Here is a 22,847-nt window from a genome sequence, read left to right as displayed (position 1 = left end):
TTCCTTTAGCATAGAGATGAATGAGCTTAAATTTAAATGGGGTTTATATAAGTCAATCCATTTTATAACACTGGAAATATTTCTTAATTTGTCTTTTTTTCCCCCTAGAAAAATGTAATGCCAATACCTGAAAACTAAAGCAGTTTTAGTATGGGTTGCATCAATGCTCTTGTCCACAGTATAACTTCCTACTAATGTTTACTAAGTTTGGGATTTTTGATCATTCAGATTCGGATTAGATTAAGGTTTTTTGGTCTATGCTTAATTCATAAAGATGCGTTTTAAACCAAATGGTCAAAAAAGATCACAAGTTTTAAACCTTGTCTAAATGTAAACTATTTTTAAGAATTTTGAAGTACTGTTTATTTTTTTAAAGATTTTATTTATTTATTTGAGAGAGAGAGAGCATGAGCAAGGGGGAGAGGCAGACGGAGGAGGAGAAGCAGATTCCCTGCTCAGCAGGGAGCCAGATGCCGGGCCTCATCCCAGGACCTGGAGATCATGACCTGAGCCAAAGGCAGACTCTAAATGGACTGAGCCACCCAGGTGCCCTCAAAGTACTTTTAAAAAGTATTTCTCTACATGTACATAAATCATTTGGTAACTATAAATGTTTTTAACCTATTTATCAAAGCAGAAATATGAACGGCTCTATGAGGTCTCATTTTGACTTCGTTTTCGATGGTATATATAAATAAAAGAATCTAGTAATTTCAACAGAATACCTTCAGCATAAGTTATTTTTCTCTTTTCCAATAGCCTATTATTTAATCCACAGGAACACAGTTATCTTGATAAGGCAGTTTTTCTGCTCACTGTATGAATCTAAAATTTTTTGTTATAATCAACTTTACTTCTTTGTTGGACATACAAAAATAATTATCCTGTGTTTTGCCCAATAATGGAGAAACAGGAACAAGAGGGACTATATTTAAGAAAAGCCAGATATAGACATGGTAAATATTAAAGTGTTCAGTTGGTGATTGTGTTGTCTAGTTTAGGCACTATGACATTGAACTAAAAGTCTTGCATAGTGCTGGGTAGGCTGCTATAGGAATAAATAGGAGTTAAACAACTTGTAAAAAAATGTTACTCATAATATATATAATAAGGCCTGTGTGTTAAACTTAAAATGCATTTAAAGCATTTTGCCAGTATTTTTAGTGTGATTTTTTTCATGGAAATTTTTCATTTGTGAGGGCAATGTGACTGTGTTTATGCGGATAAGATTTTTTTTTTCTTTCTTTAGTGTAGTAATAAGGCAAATAGTAGAAACCTAGTAGATGCAGCCATCTCTGGATGGGGGGAATGGAGGCAATACCAATTTTGCTGCTAAAGAAAAATATATCAGAACCAATTATTATTAGTTTTACTTGCAATTTTTATTAAGATAATTGAAGAAGCACATGCAGTTTTTTTTTTTAAGATTTTTATTTATTTATTTGACAGAGAGAGATAGCAAGAGAGGGAACACAAGCAGGGGGAGTGGGAGAGGGTGAAGCAGGCTTCCCACTGAGCAGGGAGTCTGATGTGGGGCTCCATCCCAGGACCCCGGGATCATGACCTGAGCCAAAGGCAGTTGCTTAATGACTGAGCAACCCAGGTGCCCAGCACATGCAGTTTTAAGAAATAATACAGAGAGGGACACTGGGGTGGCTTAGTGGGTTAAAGCCTCTGCCTTTGGCTCAGGTCATGATCCCAGGGTCCTGGGATTGAGCCCCACATCAGGCTCTCTGCTGGGTGGGGAGCCTGCATCCCCCCGCCCCCTCTGCCTGCCTCTCTGCCTCCTTGTGATCTCTGTCAAATAAATAAATAAAATCTTAAAAAAAAAAAAAAGAAATAATACAGAGAGATCCTTTATAAACTTTGTTGAGTTTATTCCACAATTTTGCAAAATACAACAACCTCAATATTGAAATTGAGGCAACACATCTACCAGTCCACCAATCTCATTGAGATTTCCCCAGTTTAATTTGTATTCGTGTGTTTCTGTGTATAAAGTTCTAAACAGTCAAGATACTGAACAGTTTGAACACCACAAAGATCTTTCCTGTTGCCATTTCATATCCATACCCACTTCCTTCCTACTGTCAACCTGTGGTAACCACTCATCTTTCCTTCATTCTAAAGTGTTATCATTTCAAAGGTGTTTTCTACATAAAAAGCTAAACATAAATTATCATATGACCTTTAAAAGAAGAGTGATATTATATGATCTGAAGTGACAACTAAGGATAGAATAGATATGTTTTGCCTGTATTCTTAGAAGATTCTGCTCATACCACTATTATTGTACCTGTTAAGGTATATTCTAATTATTTGTTTTAAAATTGGTCTCCCTGATGAGCTGATAAATTTTCGAGAGTTCTTAATTTTCTCCTGGCACGTGCCTGGAACATAGAAGATACTGAAGGCTGGTTGGTCAAATAAAGAATGGCTTAGAGAGATGCTAGATGGGAAGCAGGAAGATCAAGTTGGAGGTCTTGTATCAAACAGTGCCTGAGATAGACAATGGGGCACTAACACAAGACAAGGCAGCAAGGCAGCAGGCATGGAAAGAAAGGGGTAGATATGAGAGACAGAGGTAAAATGAACAGACCTAGTAACTTGAGGGGAGGATTTAAAAAAAAGGGTTAATCAAGAAATGACTCTAATCTAATTAATATGTTTTTACAGAGATATAAATGAATTTTGAACTTTCCATTTTTAAAACATTTGATCTTATTATTAAAGTCTTTTCTAAATGGATTTTTTTTAAAAAATGGATTTTTCATAGAATACTTAGCCCATTGTAGTAAGTAAATAAATTGGTTTTAAAACACACTCTGGGGACGCCTGGGTGGCTCAGTGGGTTAAGCCTCTGCCTTTGGCTCAGGTCATGATCCCAGGGTGCTGGGATCAAGCCCTGCGTCGGGCTCTCTGCTCAGCGGGGAGCCTGCTTCCTCCTCTCTCTCTGCCTGCCTCTCTGCCTACTTGTGATCTCTATCTGTCAAATAAATAAATAAAACTAAAAATAAATAAATAAATAAATAAATAAATAGGTTTTAAAACACACTCTGGGGATGCCTGGATGGCTCAGTGGGTTAAAATCTCTGCCTTTGGCTCGGGTCATGATCCCAGGGTCCTGGGATTGAGCCCCACATCAGGCTCTCTGCTCAGCAGGGAGCCTGCTTCCCCCTCTCTCTCTGCCTGCCTCTCTGTCTACTTGTGATCTCACTCTCTGTCAAATAAATAAATAATAAAGTTTTTATTTATTTATTTGACAGAGAGATAGAAAGAGCCAGAGAGCATAAACAAGAGGAATGGCCAAGGGAGAAGCAGGCTCCCCACAGAGCAGGGAGCCTGATGCAGGGCTTGATCTGAGGACCCTGGGATCATGACCTGAGCCAAACTTAGCCACTTAACTGACTGAGCCACCCAGATGTCCCCGGTCTTTTTCAGCTAGCAGCTTGTGGCTCTCTACTCTTGCTTCCCCTCTCACAGGTCATCACTCTTCATAACTTTAGGATCTTTTCTTTCCTTTGTTTGCCTTTAAAATATAGTCTTTCTCTTCACTCTCCTATCCACCCATTTCTCTGATCACGAAGGACAAGGCCAGGAAACAAGTGGAATCTCTTTAGAAGAAAGGCCTCAGAATCCATTTCTCATCACAACCAGCGTAAAGCAAACATCTATGACCAAAGCATTAAGTATTTCTTTTCTGCTAGGAATTATAGAATTCATTATTGGTATAATTTACTCTTATAACAAGATTTGAACAACTTTAATGTTGATGAGAATGAAATAACTTATTCCAAACCGTATGTGTCATTTTGATATGATTTTTAAAATTACACTGCTTTGGTTTTTATTTTTTTTTATAAGTTTATGTATTTAAGTAATCTCTACAATCAACATGGGACTCAAACTCATGACCCTGAGATCAAGAGTTGCACCCAACTGAGCCAAACAGGCACCCCCTGAAATAATTTTTAAAATATGTAACATTGGAATGTGCTGTTAGGAAATTTGAGAGTCTTCATTTTATTGTATAGTAATGTATAATAAGGACACCTGGGTGGCTTAATCAACTGAGTGGCGGATGCTTGATTTTGGCTCATGTCATGATCTCTCAGGGACCAGGGATCGAGTACTGAGTCCGGCTCTGCACTCAGGATTATCTCTCTTCTTCTCCCTTTGCAGCCCCACTTGCTCACTCTATCTCTGTAAAATAAATGAGTAAGTCTTTTTAAAAAATGACATATAGTGGCATCTAGGTGGCTCAGTGGTTAAGACCTCTGCCTTTGGCTTGGGTCATGGTCTCAGGGTCCGGGGATCGAGCCCCGCATTGGGCTCTCTGCTCAGAGGGGAGCCTGCTTCCTCCTCTCTCTCTCTCTGCCTGCCTCTGTGCCTGCTTGTGATCTCTGTCTGTCAAATAAATTTAAAAAAAAATCTTTAAAAAAAATATGTATAAATTAAATACCCATAATGATTTAAAATAATGAATTTTCTAAAACCAAAATTATGATTTTCCCTTTCTCATTAGCTAAGAAATCTTCAAAACAAGCTCTTCATAAAAGAAACATCATTGCAAGAGATGAAGAATGTGCTAGAAAGTTATAAAGAAAATAATGTGCAACAGTCTTTCCAGATAATGTCCCTGAAAGATGATATCAAGGATCTAGAGGAACTTATTGCTTCTCTAACCAGAATTAAATCTTTGAAAAACACCAATATTCAGAATCTTGAAAGAGGCAACTGGGATCTAACTGAAAGAATTATAGAACTAGAAAACAATCTAAGGTAGGAAATTTTCTAGTTTTTTTTCTCAAACATGTCATTTGTCATAAGCTTGAAAAGAATATATAAACTCTATATTCCTGATTGATCATGGAAATTAAATTTAGTAAGATTTCCTTTAATACCTGACTCAAAATTACTATGTGTAAAAAGACATTTTTATTGAAATATAATTCACATATGATTAAAATTCACCCTTTTAATCAGTTGTATTTCATTAAAAAAGAAAAGAAAAAATTCACCTCTTTAAAGTACACAATTTGGTAGTTTTTAGTGTATTCACAAGGTTGTGCAGTCATTACCACTACTCAATTCCAGAACATTTCATCACCCTCTAAAGAAACCCCACATCCATTAGCAATTACTCCGTATCACTCTGTCCAGTCTCTGACAACCACTCATCTACATTCTTTCTCTCTGAGTTGCCTTTTCTGGACATTTCACATGAATGCCATCATACAGTATATGGCCTCTGTGTCTCCCTTATTTCATGTAGTGCAATATTTTTAAGATTAGCCTATGTTGAACCATAAATCTGTATACTCCACTCCTTTTTATGGCTGAAAATAATATTCTGTTGAATGAATGAATATACCACAATTTCCTTATCCATTCATCAGTTAATGGACATTGGGTTGCTTCCCCTTTTTGGAGGGGCTTTATGAATGATGCTGCTGTGATGATTCTTGTGTGAGTTTTTATGTGACTGTATACTTCATTTCTCTTAAGGATATGCCTTGGAAGTAGAAAGCTGGGTCATGAAGTAACTCTAATTTACTTTTGAGGAATTTCCAGACTATTTTCCAAGGTAGCTGCACCATTTTACATTCCCACCAGCAGTGTCTGAGCATTCCAATTGCTCCACATCCTCAACAACACTTGTTACCGTTCATCTTTATGATAGCTATTCTACCACTAGAATATAGTATGAATTTGCGTCTCACTGTGACTTTATTTTCTATTTCCAAAAGATTAAAGAGTTGAGCATTTTTTCATCTGCTTATTGGCCATTTGTGTATCTTCTTTGTAGAAATAGAAATATCTACTCAAATCCTTTGCCCAATTTTATTTTATTTTTTAATTTAAATTTATTTTAAAATTTTTTAAAGAGATTTTATCTGTTTTTTTGACAGAGTGAGAGAACAAAAACAGGGAGAGTAGCAGAGGGAGAGGAAGAAGCAGGCTCTGCTGAGCAGGGAGGCCGATGCGGGACTCAATCCCAGGGCCCTGGGATCATTACCTAATGAAGGCAGACACTTAACCATCTGAGCCACCCAGGCACCCCTGTTTAATATTTAATTTTTAAATTCAACTAATTAATATATTAATTAATAAATATAATATATTACTAGTTAATTAATAAATCAATTACTACTTTAATCGATAATTTATTAATTATTGATTAATGACTAGTTTTATTAACAAATTATTACTAGTTAATTAATAAATATCATATATTACTAGTAAATATAGTATATTACTAGTTTACTAGGTAGAGGTCAATGATTCATTAGTCTTATATAATACCCAGTGCTCATTACATCATGTGTCCTCCTTAATGTCTATCACCCAGTTACCACACCCCTTACCCTCCTCCCCTCCAGCAACCCTCAGTTTGTTTGCTGAGATTAAGAGTCTCTTATGGTTTGTCTCCCTCTCTGATTTCATTTTGTTTTATTTTTTCCTCTCTTCCCCTATGATCCTTTGTTTTATTTCTTAAATTCCACATATGAGTGAGATCATATAATTATCTTTCTCTGATTGACTTTTTTGCTTCACCTAATGCCCTCTAGTTCCATCCATGTCATTAAAAATGGCAAGATTTCATTTTTGATGGCTGGGTATTACTCCATTGTATGTATACCACATCTTCTTTATCTATTCATCTGTCAGTGGACACCTGGGGTCTTTTCAGAGTTTGGCTATTGTGGACATTGCTGCTATAAACATTGGGGTGCAGGTGTCCCTTTGGATCACTACATTTGTATCTTTAGGGTAAATACCCAGTAGTGCAATTGCTGGGTCATAGGGTAGCTCTATTTTTACCTTCTACCTATATTGTTTTTCAGAGTGACTGTATCAGTTTGTACTCCCACCAGCCATGTAAGAGGGTTTCCCTTTCTCTGCATCCTTGCCAACATTCATTGTTTCCTGAGTTATTAATTTTAGCTATTCTGAATGGTGTGAGGTGGTATCTCATTGTGGTTTATGATTTGTATTTCCCTAATGCCAAGTGATATTGAGCATTTTTTCATGTGTCTGTTGGTCATGGATGTCTTCTTTGGAGAAATGTCTGTTCATGCCTTCTTCCCATTTCCTGACTGGATTATTTGTTCTTTGGGTGTTAAGTTTGATAAGTTCTTTCTAGATTTTAGAAACTAGCCTTTTATCTGACATGTCATCTGCAAATATCATCCCCCAATCCATCTGTTGTCTTTTGGTTTTGTTGACTGTTTCCTTTGCTGTGCAAAAGCTTTTGATCTTGATGAAGTCCCAGTAGTTCATTTTTACCTTTGTTTCCCTTGCCTTTGGAGAAGTGTCTAGCAAGAAGTTGCAGCAGCCAAAGTCAGTGAGGTTGCTGCCTGTGTTCTCCTCTAGGATTTTGATGGATTCCTGTCTCACATTGAGGTCTTTTATCCATTTTGAGTCTATTTTCATGTGTGGTGTAAGGAAATGGTCTACTTTAATTCTTCTGTATGTGGCTGTCCAATTTTCCCAACACCATTTGTTGAAGAGACTGTCTTTTTTCCCCCTTGGATATTCTTTCCTACTTAGTTGAAGATTTGTTGACCATAGAGTTGAGAAGCCATTTCTGGGTACTTTATTCTTTTTTTTTTTTTTTTTTAAGATTTTATTTATTTATTTGACAGAGATCACAAGTAGGCAGAGAGGCGGGGAGGAAGCAGGCTCCCTGCTGAGCAGAGAGCCCGATGTGGGGCTCGATCCCAGGACCCTGGGATCATGACCTGAGCTGAAGGCAGAGGCTTTAACCCACTGAGCCACCCAGGCGCCCCATTGGGTACTTTATTCTGTTCCATTAATCTATGTGTCTGTTTTCATGCCAGTACTGTACTGTCTTGATGATTACAACTTTATAATAGAGCTTGAAGTCTGGAATTACGATGCCACCAGCTTTTTTTTTTTTTTTTTCAACATTCCTTTGGCTACTTGGGGTCTTTTCTGGTTCCATACATATTTTAGGATTATTTGTTTCAACTCTGTGAAAAAAGTTGATGGTATTTGGATAGGGATTATATTGAATGTATAGATTTCTCTAGGTAGCTTAGAGATTTTAACAATATTTGCTCTTCCAATCCATGAGCATGGAACATTTCACACTATTGTGGTCAGAAAAGATGCATAATATGATTTCAGCCTTCTTAAATTTATTGAGACTTGTTTCAAAGCATGATGTGTGATCTGTCCTGGAGAATGTTCCATGGACACTTGAAAAGAATGTGTATTCCATTGTTTTGGATGGAATGTTTTTTATATGTCTGTTAAGTCCATCTGATCTAATATATCATTCAATGACACTGTTTCCCTATTGATTTTTCTGCTTGGATAATCTATCCACTGATATAACTCGTGTGTTAAAGTCCCCTACTATTATAGTATTACTGTCAGTTTCTCCCTTTATGTCTGTTAATATTTGCTTTATGTATTTAAATATTCCAATTTTGGGTGCCTAGATATTTACAGTTTTTATATACTTCTGTTGAACTGACTCCTTTATCATTATGTAATGCTCTTCTTTGTCTCTTGTTACAGTCTTTGTTTTAAAGTTTGTTTTGATGTTATAAATATTGCTATTCTGGCTTTGCTTTTTTTTTTTTTCATTTCTATCTGCATGGTGTATCTTTCTCCATCCTTTCACTTTCACTTTCAGGCTATTTAGCTCTGACCTGAGTTTCTTATAGCCATATATAGATGGCTCGTGTGTGTGTGTGTGTTTGGGTGTGTGTCTGTGTTTTAAATCTGTTCTGCCACACTTATCTTTTGTTTAGAGCAGTTTAGAACATTTACATTTAAAGTAATTACTGATAGGTATCTACTTATTTTCATTTTGTTAATTGTTTTCTGGTTATTTTTGTAGTTATTCTCTCTATCTTCTCACATTATCGTTCCTTGTGACTGATGACTTTCTGTAGTGTTATGCCTGAATATTTTCTCTCTATTTTTTGTGTATCTATCATGGGTTTGGGGTTTGGGGTTACTTTGAGGTTTATATGTAGGACCCTAAATAAATAGCAGCTTATACTAAGTTGATTTAAGTTTGAACATATTCTAAAATAACTTTTTTTTAAACTCTCTCCTTCATGTCTTATGTATATGCTGTGATATATATATATATATATATATATATATATATATTTAAGATTATTTATTTATTTGACAGACAGGGATCACGAGTAGGCAGAGAGGCAGGCAGAGAGAGAGGGGGAAGCAGGCTCCCTGCAGAGCAGAGAGGCCAGTGTGGGGCTCGATCCCAGGACTCTGAGATCATGACCCGAGCCAAAGGCAGAGGCTCAACCCTCTGAGCCACCCAGGCGCCCCTGTGATATATTTTATATCACATTTTTCTTACTTCTAATTATGGCCTTTTCTTTTTCACTTAAAGAAGTCCCTTTAACATTTCTTTTTCTTTTTTTTTTTTTAAGATATTATTTATTTATTTGACAAAGAGAGCTCACAAGTAGGCAGAGAGGCAGGCGGTGGGGCGGGGGGTGGGGAGGGTGGGAGACAGGCTCCCCACTGAACAGAGAGCCCAATGTGAGGCTTGATCTCAGGACCCTGGGATCATGACCCGAGCCAAAGGCAGAATCTTTAACCCACTGAGTCACCCAGGCACCCCTCCCTTTAACATTTCTTGTAACACTGGTTTGGTGGTGATGAACTCGGTTAACTATCATTTGTTTGGGAAACTCTTTACTTCTCCTTCAATTCTGAATGATAACCTTGCTAGGCAGACTACTTTGGGTTGTAGGTGTTTTCCTTTCAGTTCTTTGCCTCATCTTTCCAGCTTGCAAAGTTTCTGCTGAAAAATCAGCTGAGAGACTCATTGGATTTCCCTTGCATGTAACTAATTGCTTCCCTCATGCTGCTTTTAAAATTCTCTCTTTATCATTAATCTTTGACATTTAATTATTATGTGTTGGTGATTTGGGCCTCCTTGATTTCATCTTGTTTGGAGCTCTCCATGCTTCAAGTCTGTTTCCTTCCCCAGGTTAGGGAATTCTTATTATTCCCTTTTTTTTTTTTTTTTTTTTTAAGATTTTACTTAATTATTTGGCAGAGAGAATGTGTGTGAGCAAGCATAAGCAGGAGGAGCTGCAGAGGGAGAGGGAGAAGCAGGCTCCCCACTAAGCAGGGAGTCCAATGCAGGGCTCAATCCCAGGACCCTAGGATCCTGACCTAACCAAAAGGCGGATGCTCAACCAACTGAGCCATCCAGGCACACCTCAGATGCTATTGCTTCAAATAACTTTTCTTTCCCTTTCTCACTTCTCCTTCTGGAACCCCTCTAATGCATATTGTTTGCTTGATGTTGTCCAAGAGATCCCTTACCTATCCTTTTTAAAAAAAATTCTTTTTTCTTTTTGCTATTCAGCTAGGGTTCTTTCTATTACCATGTCTTCCAGATTACTGGTACATTCTTCTGCATCCTCTAATCTACTGTTGATTCACTCTAGTGTAGTTTTCATTTCAGTTATTGTACTCTTCAATTCTGATTGGTTCTCTTCTATATTTTCTCTTTGTTGAAGTTCTCACTGAGTCTACTCTTCTTTCTGACCTGGTGAGCATCTTTATGATCATTACTTTAAACTCTCTATCAGGCATAGTGCTTATCTCCATTTCATTTAGTTCTTTTTCTGGTGTTTTATCTTGCTCACTCATTCAGGGGATATTCCTCTGTCTCCCCATTTTGCTGGACTGTCTGTTTCTATGAATTATGGAGGACAACTACTTCTCCTAAACTTGAAGGAATGGTCTTGTGTAATGTCATCTCCTGTGTATGCTGTGTGTGCCTGGTGACTTTGGCTGGCTGGCTGGAGCTGTGTCTGGCATGGGATGAGGTTCCCAGTGCCCTCTGTGCTAAGGCTACCCTGGTAGGATGGCTGGAGCCAAAGTGAGTATGAACCTGGGTGGTCCCAGGATTCTGTGCACACAGTGTACCAGCAGAATGGCTGAAGCTGAATTGAGTGCAAACCAGTGGGTCCTGGAGCTCTTCATGCAGATCGCCCCGGCAGGACAGTTAAAGCTTAAGTGGGCACAGGCTGGTGGGATCCCTGGTTCTCTGTGCAAAAGTCCCCCTGGCAGGATAGCTGAAACTGAAGTGGGTACAAACAGGACATCTTAGGTATCCCTGTGCAGAGGGTACCCTGGCAGAACAGCTAGAGCCAAGGTGGGGCCTAGACCAGGGGATTCTGGGGTGCTGCACAGGGCTACCCTGGGAGGTAAGCTGAAGCAGAAGTGGATGAAAGCTGGGATGTCCTGGTGTATTCAGTGCAGAGGGTGCCCTGTTGGGGTGATTAGAATAGAGGCTGGCATGGGCCAGGGTTGTTCCAGGATGCTCTGTACAGGAGGCCCCATGGTGGGGTGGCTGGAGCTGAGGTGGAGTGCGGGCGTAGGAGTCCCAGAGTGCCCCATGCAGGAGGTGTCCTGGCAGGGCAGTGGGAGGTGAGGTGAGCATGGGTTGGGAGTTCCCAGGTTGTTCCCTGCAGGGGGTACCATGGCAAGACAGCTAGAGCTGAAATAGGCATTAGCTAGGAGGTCCCAGAGTGCTCTGCATTGGGAGTACCCTAGTAAGCTCTCTGGGGCTGAAGTGGTGTGAGCCTGGAATTTTCTAGGTGCTTTATGCCTGTATTACCTTCATATGAAGGCTAGAGCTCTAGCAGTTGCTGGACCAGAGGTGTCCCAGTGTGTGCCATGCTGGGGCTACCTTTGTGTGAAAGCTGTGTTTGGTGTGGGCCAGGGGTCTGGGGCTCACTGAGGTGGCAGGCTGGCTATGGTGTATTATCAAGGTGGTTGGAGAATGTAACTATGGTGCTCACCAGCCCCTTCAACGTGGAGAGAGTTCTAGCAGCTCCCCCTGCTGTCTTTCAGAGTTCTAGGGCTGGCTCTTTTATCTTAGCTCCTCTTTTAAACCGTGGCTTTTCTGTGCACAGAGTATCTGAGGCTAGTGTGGGCCAGGTTTGCTGGTGTGACAGGCTGGCCATGGTGCCTGACCCCTGTCCTATCCTCACCATCAAGATGGAAGGGGAATGTAAACCCTGGTGCCCCCAGCCCCTCCACTCAGTGACAGCTCCACCTGTTCCCTCATGTACCATCAAGATTCTAGACCTAGCTCCTTTACACGGTGGTGGTTCCTTCATGCCCCAGGGCATCTGAGGCTGGTATGGGCCAGGCACCCAGTGCTCACAGCATCTGGAACCCTGCTCCCATCTGCATCACCAAGGTGGAGGGGGAGCACAAACTATGCCACCTGCCAGCCTCTCTGACCTATAGAGAGTTCCAGTAGCTCCTCACCCTGGGAAGGGTTCCAGGGCTAGTTCCTCCACATTCCACTTGCTTTTCTAACCTCCAGCTATCCCTCCAAGCCGTCTGTCAAAGCGCCTCTATCTCTCCTGCCTCTCCACGTAGTCTTCCCATCTTCTGTTGTGCAAAAACTGCTCAGACAGCCCTCAACTCCCCCTCAGGCAGAACTGCCGTACGTAGAGATGTAGGTCTGGTGCCTTTGTGGAGGAGGTGAGCCCAAGGTCTTCCCATTTCACCATCTTGGACTGGACATCTACTGTTTCTTTTAATGCATTTCTTCTGACAGTTTTTTTTCCTTTTTTTTTCTTTTTTCTGAAACTATATTATTTCATTTTCTTTCTTTTTTTTTTGAGTGTTTTTTTTTAAACTGAGTGTAGAATTCTGGCTAATATTTTTTCTTATAGCACTCTAAGATGTCATCTGATTATCTTCTGATTTCTATAGTTTCCATTGAAAAGTTAGTCATCAGTTTCATTGTACCTTTGAAGGGAATAATGCGTGCTTTTTGTTGTTGTTGTTGGTAGCAATTTGACTATGATGTGTATTCGTGTGGCTTTCTTTGTATCTATCTTGCTTAGGCTTTACAGAATTTATGGAATCTATCAATTATGTCTTTCATTAGGTTTGGAATCTTGGGAATTATTTTTTCAAATATTGTTTTTGTCCCACTGTGTCTTTACTCTCACTCTAGGGTTATAGTTACAGATGTGTTAGACCTTTTGCATGTGTCCTGCATGTCTTTAATATAACCTTTTGAGGTAAAATTTTCTATTTGGATGATTTCTATTTGGATGAATAATTTCTTTTGAACTGACTCAAATGCACTAATTCTGTAAGCTGTGATTACTAAACAGAAGAGAAAAAACCCAAAAACATAGAAGATAGATTGAAATTTTAACTTAGCTATAGGTATGGGGTAGAAAATATTACCAATACCTATCAATTAGTAATCAAAACAAAAACCAAGTAATTAGCTATTTGTATATTTGATTTAAAAAACCTTTTACATATGCTATTCTCTATTGCTGCATCATTATTCTAATTCCCTTTTCTCTCATCAAATCCCAGTAGAAGAGCCCATCAGGTATTATTAAAATAGGAGTACTTGTATCCTTCTGGAACCTCCTGATCATCACAGTGTTACCAATAGTGGCAGGCAAGATATTCATGCTCAAATTTCCCCATGAAAAGGATGGTTTAAAATTTGACCTTCCCCAGGGGAACTACTAGAGGATTTACCACTGGATTGTTTTTCTCTCCGTTTCTCTGTCTTTTCTCTCTCCCTAAAAATAGTTGGGTAACTATTAGCTCTTCTCACAGTAAGTACATTTCTACTTGATACACATATTTAATATATTTTAAGTGGGGATTATTTCCTTTAATTATTATTATTATCATTTAAAGACTTTATTTATTTGACAGAGAGATACACAGCGAGAGAGGGAACACAAGCAGTGGAAGAGGGAGAGGGAGAAGCAGGCTTCCCACTGGGCTGGGAGCCTGATGCAGAGCTTGATCCCCGGACCCTGGGATCATGACCTCAGCCAAAGGCAGATGCTTAACCGACTGAGCCACCCAGGCGCCCCTCTTTTAATTATTTTTAATTGAAGTTTGAATACTGAGTTGGTTTGTTGTTACCTATTGATATCTTACACAGAGTACATCTGTTTGAAAGAGAAAAGGCAGAACGAAAAGCAGGCCTTTTGGAGAAAAAGTTAGCAGGTACCGATGGATTCATCCCTTACATGAATATGAAAGGACAAGACGATTCTTTGGTTAGCTTCATGATGAAGGTGAGAATAAATTTTGATTGACTTTTAAAGAAATGGGATTTTTATTACTCTGTGTTATTCCAAGAGATAACTGGCAAATATTGAGTAGCTTTTTGATCTGCTTCTTATGGAGGATCAGAGAAAGCTGTGCTATGTGGTTGACTGAAAGCCTTTCTGAATAGAGAGAGAAGGCAGAGGGTAGATCTAAGGTCTCTGATACTGCAGAACAGAACTGAGCTGAGAGAGAACTGGGAGGAAGAGTGGTAGAGAATGAAGTGTTGGAGTTTTACATTTTGGGTGTGGGTTACTTCCTGCTGCGGACAACATCTGGGTTTTGGGCTGTAAATGTAAGGATTGAAGAGAGGTGTAGACAAAAGTCATTGAAACCAAGGCACAGGGATCACGAAGCTAAATTGGTGGAGCATCTATATTGGACCTTGAAATCTAGAATTGTGGAATTAATTGGGTTTGGAAGGAAGAGACAAGCCTGGTTCTTAGTAGTCACAATTCACAGGATGAGTAGAGGTTTTATAGAAGAATGTTGGAGCATGGGATCTACTCTATTGTCAAGGAAGTGGTGAAAGTTTATTTTGAAATCCTTAGACTTTAAGTTTATTATATAAATTGAATATAAGACAAGGTCCATTATAATCCAATTAATGTGATCTGACATTTAAAAAAATTCAGCAACTACTTTTATCTTTTTTTTTTTTTTTAGATTTTATTTATCTGACAGACAAGAGATCACAAGTAGGCAGAGAGGCAGGCAGAGAGAGAGAGGGGGAAGCAGGCTCCCCGCTGAGCAGAGAGCCGGATGTGGGGCCCGATCCCAGGACCCTGGGACCATGACCCGAGCCGAAGGCAGAGGTTTTAACCCACTGAGCCACCCAGGTGCCCCTCAGCAACTACTTTTAAAGTAGTTTAAAGTAATTCCAGTTTTTAATAGCCCCCTCAAGTAATTCACAGTAACACTTCCCATTTTTTTTCACTTCTCTTGTTAATCTGTCACATTCTTAAAAACCTCTCCCAAATTAATATTCCTGCAACCCTGACCATTACTCCCATTGCCCTTTTAATCTGCCTCTTCTAGCCTTTTAGTGATACAAAACTATCATTACTTCAAAAATTCTGGCTCTCTTTCTCTTTCTCAGTTTCACATGACAAAAAACCCAGAAACAGAACCTATTTACTTAGCTTCCAGAGTTGAAGGTGTCAAGAAAGTGGAAAGAAGTCTAGAATTTATAAAGGTAGAATATTCCCATGGGAGATTGGGAAAGAAATACAAGTATTATCATCCCTTCCTCGCCCCCGCCGCCCAAGGCTATTTACAATGGAAGCAGGATGATTACAGGAGCACAGGGGAAAAGTTAGGGGAAAGAAGTGGAACTTATTTTGTTTATACTTTTACATCATCAAAGTGGTTATTACTAAATGATGTTCTATAACCATAATGAAGTCTTTATGGAAATATCCATTTCCCTCCCAACTTTTCACTTAACTGTCTTAACATTCATTGATAATTCTAGCCTGAATCAGTTATTTTATTAGAAGCAAAATGATGATTTTAAAATTTCTGTCATTCTTTCTATATTTATTAGCTCAAAATAGTCTGTAAACAGTATAACTTCATTAACTGAGGCTGTTTGGTCAGCTGTTTCCCCAAGCTCAATTTCCTATGTTCTCAAACCAGTTTCTCCATATGATCATTCTGATACCTCTTGATGTTCTAGTTTGCTCTTTTGAGTATGCCTTTGTCTCTCTTATGACTCCATAACACTTTATTTCTTCTGAGGGCCTTGCTCCTCAAATTTTGTATTGTAACTATGTATCAAAAAAGGAAGTGAATTTATATTTCAAAAAAGGAATTAAAATCATATTAAATTCCAAATGGGAAGTTTAACATGTGTGTTGGCATATTTAGGATAAAGGTGAAGATATCCTGACCAAGAACTCTGAAAGAGACATTTTTCATTCTGAAGGACCAAAAGATGGGCAGAAAATTTGGGATAAGTGTCAAGAAGATTCAATCCATAAGGAAAAACAAAAATATGAGTTGGACAGACCTCCACATTCATTCAGCTGGGAAACCAAAAGTGCACGATCCCACTACCAGAAATTCCTCAGTCAGTTGGCTACTCTTCTGAGCAACAATGTTGTCCAGATACCAGCTACCGAGGAGGCTGTGAAAGAGAAGATTCAGGAAATTGGTGCAAAAGAACAATCTTGGAAGTCTGTAAGTGTATTGACAGACAAGTCATTCTTTCAAATTTGTTACTTTTAACATGTCAATTTTGATATTAGCTGATTTAGTAAATTCTGTGGCTCTGAATTTTAACTTTGATTTTATTTTTACTACTACAGTGACAAAAGGAAAAAAAGATGTCCATTATTACAGCAGAGATAGTGTAGTGTTTTTATTAAGAGCAGAGAGCCCAGGTATGAATCCCAGCTCAGCCATTACCAGCTGTGTGCTCTTGGACAGATTGCTTATTCTCCCTGGGCCTCAGTTTCATTTGTAAAATTTGGTGGGATCGTGTGGGGCTGGGGGCTGCAAGGGCATAGCTCCTAGCTCACAGAGTGGTAAGGGTTAAATGGATTAATACATGATAAATGCTTAGTACAGCTCAGCGTAAGCTCAGTGAATCCTGGCTTAAAAATAGTGGTATGGTGGTATGGTGGTATGGTGGTATGGTGAAGATAATGTGTCCATTATGCCTAAATACTGCTCAGGCCAGCCAGGGCAGTAAATCCATTTTCAGGTCATTCTTTGAATGTATTGGTCAACTCTATGAAAAGACTGAACGAGCAAGTTTCAGTGGCTCTATCTCCTTGTCATGTCCACATCAACTGAGTACCATCTCATGCCCCTTCACTTAAAATTCAAACGAAGATAGGTATTGCTTAGGTTAAACGTGTTTGAAAAATCTGCTGCCCTTTGTTTATTGTAGAGTTCCAATTTTTTCTTTCACTTTTTGCTTAAAATTCATTATACAGTTTTATTTCTCAGTGCTCACTAAAATGTCTCATTTAATATATCAGACCTCTCCATTTATTTTTCTAAAACCAGCTGATATATGTCGCATCTTAAATCTTCCCTACTCACCTAGTTAGTAACGTAACATTACTACAGTGTGGGTGTCAGTAGAACTTGCACATAGTTTTTTTTTTTTTTAAAGATTTTATTTATTTATTTGACAGAGAGACATCACAAGTAGGCAGAGAAGCAGGCAGAGAGAGAGATGAAGAAGCAGGCTCCCCACTGAGTGGAGAGCCTAATACGGGTTCGATCCCAGGACCCTGGGATCATGACCTGAGCCGAAGGCAGAGGCTTAACCCACTGAGCCACTCAGGCGCCCTTGCACATAGTTTTGAAATGAAATAGAAATTGTGGGCCCTCAGGAGTCTTAGCTCTACTTCTCCCCCCAGAGGACCGAAGGCCTGCAGCAGGAAGTTCTGACGCTCACTCAGCGCCTGGAGCAGCTGCAGCGTCACTCTGAAGAAGCCGCTGGAGAATCATCCCCAATGCAAGACAGGTGTAGGGAACAAAAAAGACCTTGGAAACATCTGGAAAGAAAAACTGCTGTTAATGACTTTTTTCAAGAGAGTTTAGCCTTGGACAGGAATAAAGTAAGACTTTCCTGGATAAGGCATTTCTCTGACAATGAAAATGATCAGATTTTGTTACATTATCTAATTTTGATTTGATATTAGATATTATTAATGCTGTTAGTGCTATTTATACTTAATATGGGAAAAGAGAGGAAAATTTGCTACAAATTTTTAAACCTTCTGCTTTTATAAAAAAGCTTCTCTTTGTTCCATACCTCTCATTTCTCTAATACACACATATTCCATATTCATTTGGAGGGCAGTTGTTAGTGTATTTCTTAATGTACTTTAAAAAGGGGATTGGAGGCAAAGGAGCTCCAAGAAATGATTGTACAGGTAGAACATAAGGGACTCTGTCAGCAAGATACGAGGAGTATCAGGGAGGGACCAGCGATACTATTCCTCAGTAATTACTATGTAGACCAGTACTTTCTCTACTCTCCACTTCCCCGTGTCTGTAAGGAAGACATGAAAGCATCAGTTCTATGATTATTCATTTCCCTGCAAACATTTTAAAATGCTATTTTAGATTTTAAGAATATTCAGTTAACACATGCTTTCTACAACTCTTGAAACTAAGTTAAAAGGTTTGAGGAAAGAATAATTTTCCTCAACTTTCTTTCTGCCTACTTTCCCTCAGTAACCAGTAGTGTATATATATTCTACAACTATTGCCATGGTTATGGAAATATACAAGTACATATATGTGGGTGGTGGTATTTTTATAAAACTGGGACTATGCTAGTCAAATGTTCTTCGTACATAGTGAAAAGTTAAGTACCTCATGGTTTTTTCTTAGGTGAAAAGATAAAGGTTTAACTCATTCCTTTAACAAATTTTTTTTAGATTTTACTTATTTATTTGACAGAGATCACAAGTAGGCAGAGAGGCAGGCAGAGAGAGAGAGAGAGGAAGAAACAGACTCCCTGCTGAGGGTAGAGCCCGATGTGGGGCTCTATTCCCAGGACCTTGGGATCATGACCTGAGCTGAAGGCAGAGGCTTTAACCCACTGAGCCACACAGGCAACCCCCCCCCTTTTTTTTAAAAAAAAAAAAGATTTAATTAATTTATTTGACAGAGAGAGAGAGAGAGATCAGAAGTAGGCAGAGAGGCAGGCAGAGAGAGGGAGAAGCAGACTCCCTGCTGAGTAGAAAGCCTGATGCAGGGCTCAATCCCAGGACCCTGAGATTATGACCTGACCTGAAGGCAGAGGCTTAACCCACTGACCCACCCAGGCGCCCTAACTCATTCCTTTCATAGCTACAGAGTGGTCCACAGAGTTTATAGAACTTACTTATTTGATCAGTTCCCAACTGATGGACTATCAAAATATTTCCACCTTTTATAACACCGCTAATAATGGAGCAGTAAATAGACTTATACATATATATTTCACATTGGTGCTTTCTGCCCCTATGAGACTGAGTTCTAAATGTGAAATTGTAGGATCACAGTATATGAGTATTTTAAATTTCAATAGGCTGCCAAAATACTACTTCCAAAAGGCGGAAGGAATTTACTTTCCAAATAGAAATATAGGAGTAGCTCTTTCTTTTCATAGTCTAGTCAGCATTGGAGATGTCATTTTTTTTTTTTTAAAAGACTTCATTTATTTGACAGAGACACAGCCAGAGAAGCAGGGGGAGTGGGAGAGGGAAGAGCAGACTTTCCGCTGGGCAGGGAGCCCAATGTGGGGCTCAGTCCCAGGACCCTGGAATTATGACCTGAAGGAAGGCAGATGTTTAACTGACTGAGCCACCCATGCACCCCGAGATGTCATTCTTTTAGAGACACAGAGAGAGGGAGAGAGAGAGAGAGTTGAGTTTTAACATTTCCCTGATTACTAACTAGTAAGGTTGAGTGCCACCCCCTTTTTAAATGTTGGTTTCTTAGGTTCCTTTTCCTCTGTACTCCTCACAGGTTGGAACCTCAGATGCAGAGTTAATCAAACTCTGTGGTTCCTAACACATTATCTTGGGCTGTGGAAGGGCTTTCTCTTATTTATTATTATTTATTCCATTTAAGTCCATTTTCCCATTCCCTCTTCCAAAGATCAATCTGGGGTGCCTGGATGGCTCAGGCAGTTAAATGTCCAACTCTTGATCTCAGCTCAGGACTTGATCTCAGGGTTGTGAGTTCAAGCCCTGCACAGCATGGAGCCAACTTGAAACAAAAGCAAAGGAGATCAATCTAATGTGTTTAATGCATATTTTTTTGTTTATACAGTTGACCCTTGAACAGTGTGGGGGGGAGTGTCACTAACACCCTCCCCATGTAGTCGAAAATCCCCATGTGTAAGGTGTTTTTTTTTTTAATTTTTAATTTTTAATTTATTTTTTTAAAAGATTTTATTTATTTATTTGACAGAGATCACAAGTAGGCAGAGAGGTAGGCAGAGGGTGGGGGGAAGCAGGCTCCCTGCTGAGCAGAGAGCTCGATGCGGGACTCGATCCCAGGACCCTGAGCTCATGACCTGAGCCGAAGGCAGCAGCTAAACCCACTGAGCCACCCAGGCGCCCCCATTTCTCTCAATATTAATGAGTTGGAGCATTTCCTTTTTGTTTTTTAGTCTTTAGGCTTAGTATTTGCCTGTTTGTTTCCTTTACCTTTTTTCCTATTTGGGTTCCAGCCTATTCTTGTTAATTTCCATAACTGTGTGCTTGTCTTCTTCACCCTGTTCAGACCCTTACACTCCATGGCAGGTCACCTCCCCATGTGGGCTCTCCTCTCACCCCAGTCAGGCTCTGAGTCCCTCTGCAGAGGACCTCTCCCCTGTGCCCACTTTTATTGCCATGCTTGGGCCACATTCTGGAGCCTACTTTGTTCTGCCCACTTAATGGCTTTAGGACTGAATTGTCCAGAGAGGAAAAGAAAGGAAAGGGAGAATCAGAGTAACTGTTTTATGTTTAATTTTTCAAATATCCTGATAAATATACTCATTTAAATCATAATTTTCTGTCAAAAGGTACTTTAGCTTTGTTTCACAAATGTTGACAAACTATTGGTCAAGTTTAGAGAGATTGTTTAGAGATTGAACAACATTTGACCAGTATTTTCCTTATTTTTCATTTTAAATATAGTAATACATTTTTAAGTTTCCAGATGTATGATATTTTAAAAATTTTGTAGAATTTTGTATTTTATTATAACATGCTGGAAGTATATGATCCTTGAGAATTTGTTTACCCATGGCTGAATACTTGGTTGATTTTGGTAGCTGTTCCAAGTGTGTTTATAAGAATGTGTTCTCTGTTGGGTATAAAGTTCCATACACAGCTAGTGCTCAAACATATTATTCATATGGTTCAAATTGTCAGTATTCTGATTATTTCTATATCCTTGATTCTGGGAAAGTTATCCTAATTCTGTAAGGATAATTTTTTGTTCATCCATGTAACTTTGCTGTTCTATCATTTTATGCTTTAGAGATTACTGGAGCATGTGCACTCGTGACGATCTTTGCTATTTTGTTGTTTTAGGCACTATTAAACAGTCTCTTTTTTGTGCTTTATAAAATATTGCCTTAAATTCTCCATTTTCAGAAATTATGGTTACAAATGCAATGCACTTTCAGTTCGTGTTTGCCTGATATATCTTTTGATCCTTTTATTTTTTGCCCTTTTCCATCTTTGTAACTAAAGACAGTATATGGTTGTATTTTTAAAAAATTAAATTAGGGAGTTATCCAATTGGTGAATTTAACATATTTATCTTTATTGCAATTATTATTATATTAGTATGTGATTATCCTAACTTATTTCATAATTTCCATATATTTTACTTTTCTTTTGATGGGGGTGTCTTCTTTCTCAACAGAGGACAGAAATAGAGTAGGTCAATGATAACACTATGTGAATGTAATTATTCAATGCCAATTTTATACCTGTCAGAGTGGCAATTTGCACATGCAATTTACAATTTACTCTGTCAGCTTTGTAATATAATTCTTAACAAATTAAAAATACTCTTTTTGAATGTCTATTTCAAAATGTATATTTAAAATAGTTTAATATACCCTTTTGCTGCTATTACAGGTATCTGTAGTTTAAATATTTATATTAGTGATTGGTAATTTTTTAAAAAGATTTTATTCATTTGACAGACAGAGATCACAAGTAGGCAGAGAGGCAGGCAGAGAGGGGGGAAGGGAAGCAGGCTCCCTGCTGAGCAGAGAGCCCGATGTGGGGCTTGATCCCAGGACCCTCGGATCATGACGTGAGCCTAAGGCAGAGGCTTTAACCCACTGGGCCACCCATGTGCCCCGATTGGTAATTTTTGATAATTTGGCACATCTTCTTTTTCCCTGTAGCAGATTTTATTTTATATACTGTAATAGGATTTTATACTTTTCTTCATATAAGTCCTGTAAGTCCTTCCTATAAGTCTTTCTTGTAAAATCTATTCCTAGGTCTTTTATAGATTTTCTGTTCATTGTTAATAACATATTTCCCCCATTTCTATTTGAAATGGCTATTACTAATATAAATAAAAACATTTGATATATATATTTTTAAAGCTTTATTTATCTTGCACATGTGCGCAAACTTGGGGTAGGGTCAGAGGGAGAGGGAGAAAGAGACTCTCAAGCCAACTCCCTGATGAGTGCAGAGCCCAGTGCAGGGCCCTGAAATCAAGATCTGAGCTGAAATCAAGAGTCTGAGGCTTAACCAACTGAGCCACCCAGCCGCCCCACATTTGATATGTATATATTTTTATTAATTACCTACCATTTAACTGAATTCACTTATTAATCCAATAGTTTTCTTAACTAGGGTTTTTTGAGTTTTCCAGATGTGATTGCATATTATTGTTTTCTAGAAAATACTGTACTTCTGTTAAATTTTCAACTTATTGCCACTGAGGTATAAAATATTCTTTTAGAATTATTTTCATACTTTCTGTATCTATGAATTCTGCATATTTCTCCTTCCTAATTTTATGTGTTTTTACTTTCTCTCTTTCTTCCTTAAAAAAAAATATTTTATTTATTTGAGAGAGAGAGCACACACAGCAGGAGGCAGAGGGAGAGGAAGGACAGACTCTGTGAATAGGGAGCCTGACGCTGGGATGGAGACCCAGACCCTGAGATCATGACCTGAGCCAAAGGCAGACGCTTAACTGACTGAGCCACCCAGGCACCCCTTTTT

The 22,847-nt window shown here is 38.8% G+C and overlaps 1 protein-coding gene across 4 annotated transcripts in view; it reads left to right on the top strand.

The window, feature by feature from the left end:
- Nucleotides 1-22,847, top strand: part of LOC116591512 (myosin-2 heavy chain, non muscle-like) — a 45,753-nt gene that overhangs the window by 16,712 nt on the left and 6,194 nt on the right. For all 4 annotated transcript variants that reach the window (XM_032344469.1, XM_032344471.1, XM_032344472.1 and 1 more), the window contains exons 3-6: nt 4,526-4,782; nt 13,976-14,111; nt 16,012-16,323; nt 17,517-17,717. In XM_032344469.1, the coding sequence (XP_032200360.1) occupies nt 4,526-4,782; nt 13,976-14,111; nt 16,012-16,323; nt 17,517-17,717 (906 nt within the window). The remainder of the gene's footprint in view (nt 1-4,525; nt 4,783-13,975; nt 14,112-16,011; nt 16,324-17,516; nt 17,718-22,847) is intronic.

This window comes from Mustela erminea, chromosome 5 (assembly GCF_009829155.1).
Source record: "Mustela erminea isolate mMusErm1 chromosome 5, mMusErm1.Pri, whole genome shotgun sequence".
Classification (NCBI taxonomy): Eukaryota; Metazoa; Chordata; class Mammalia; order Carnivora; family Mustelidae; genus Mustela; species Mustela erminea.
This window is presented reverse-complemented; position numbering and strand designations above follow the sequence as displayed.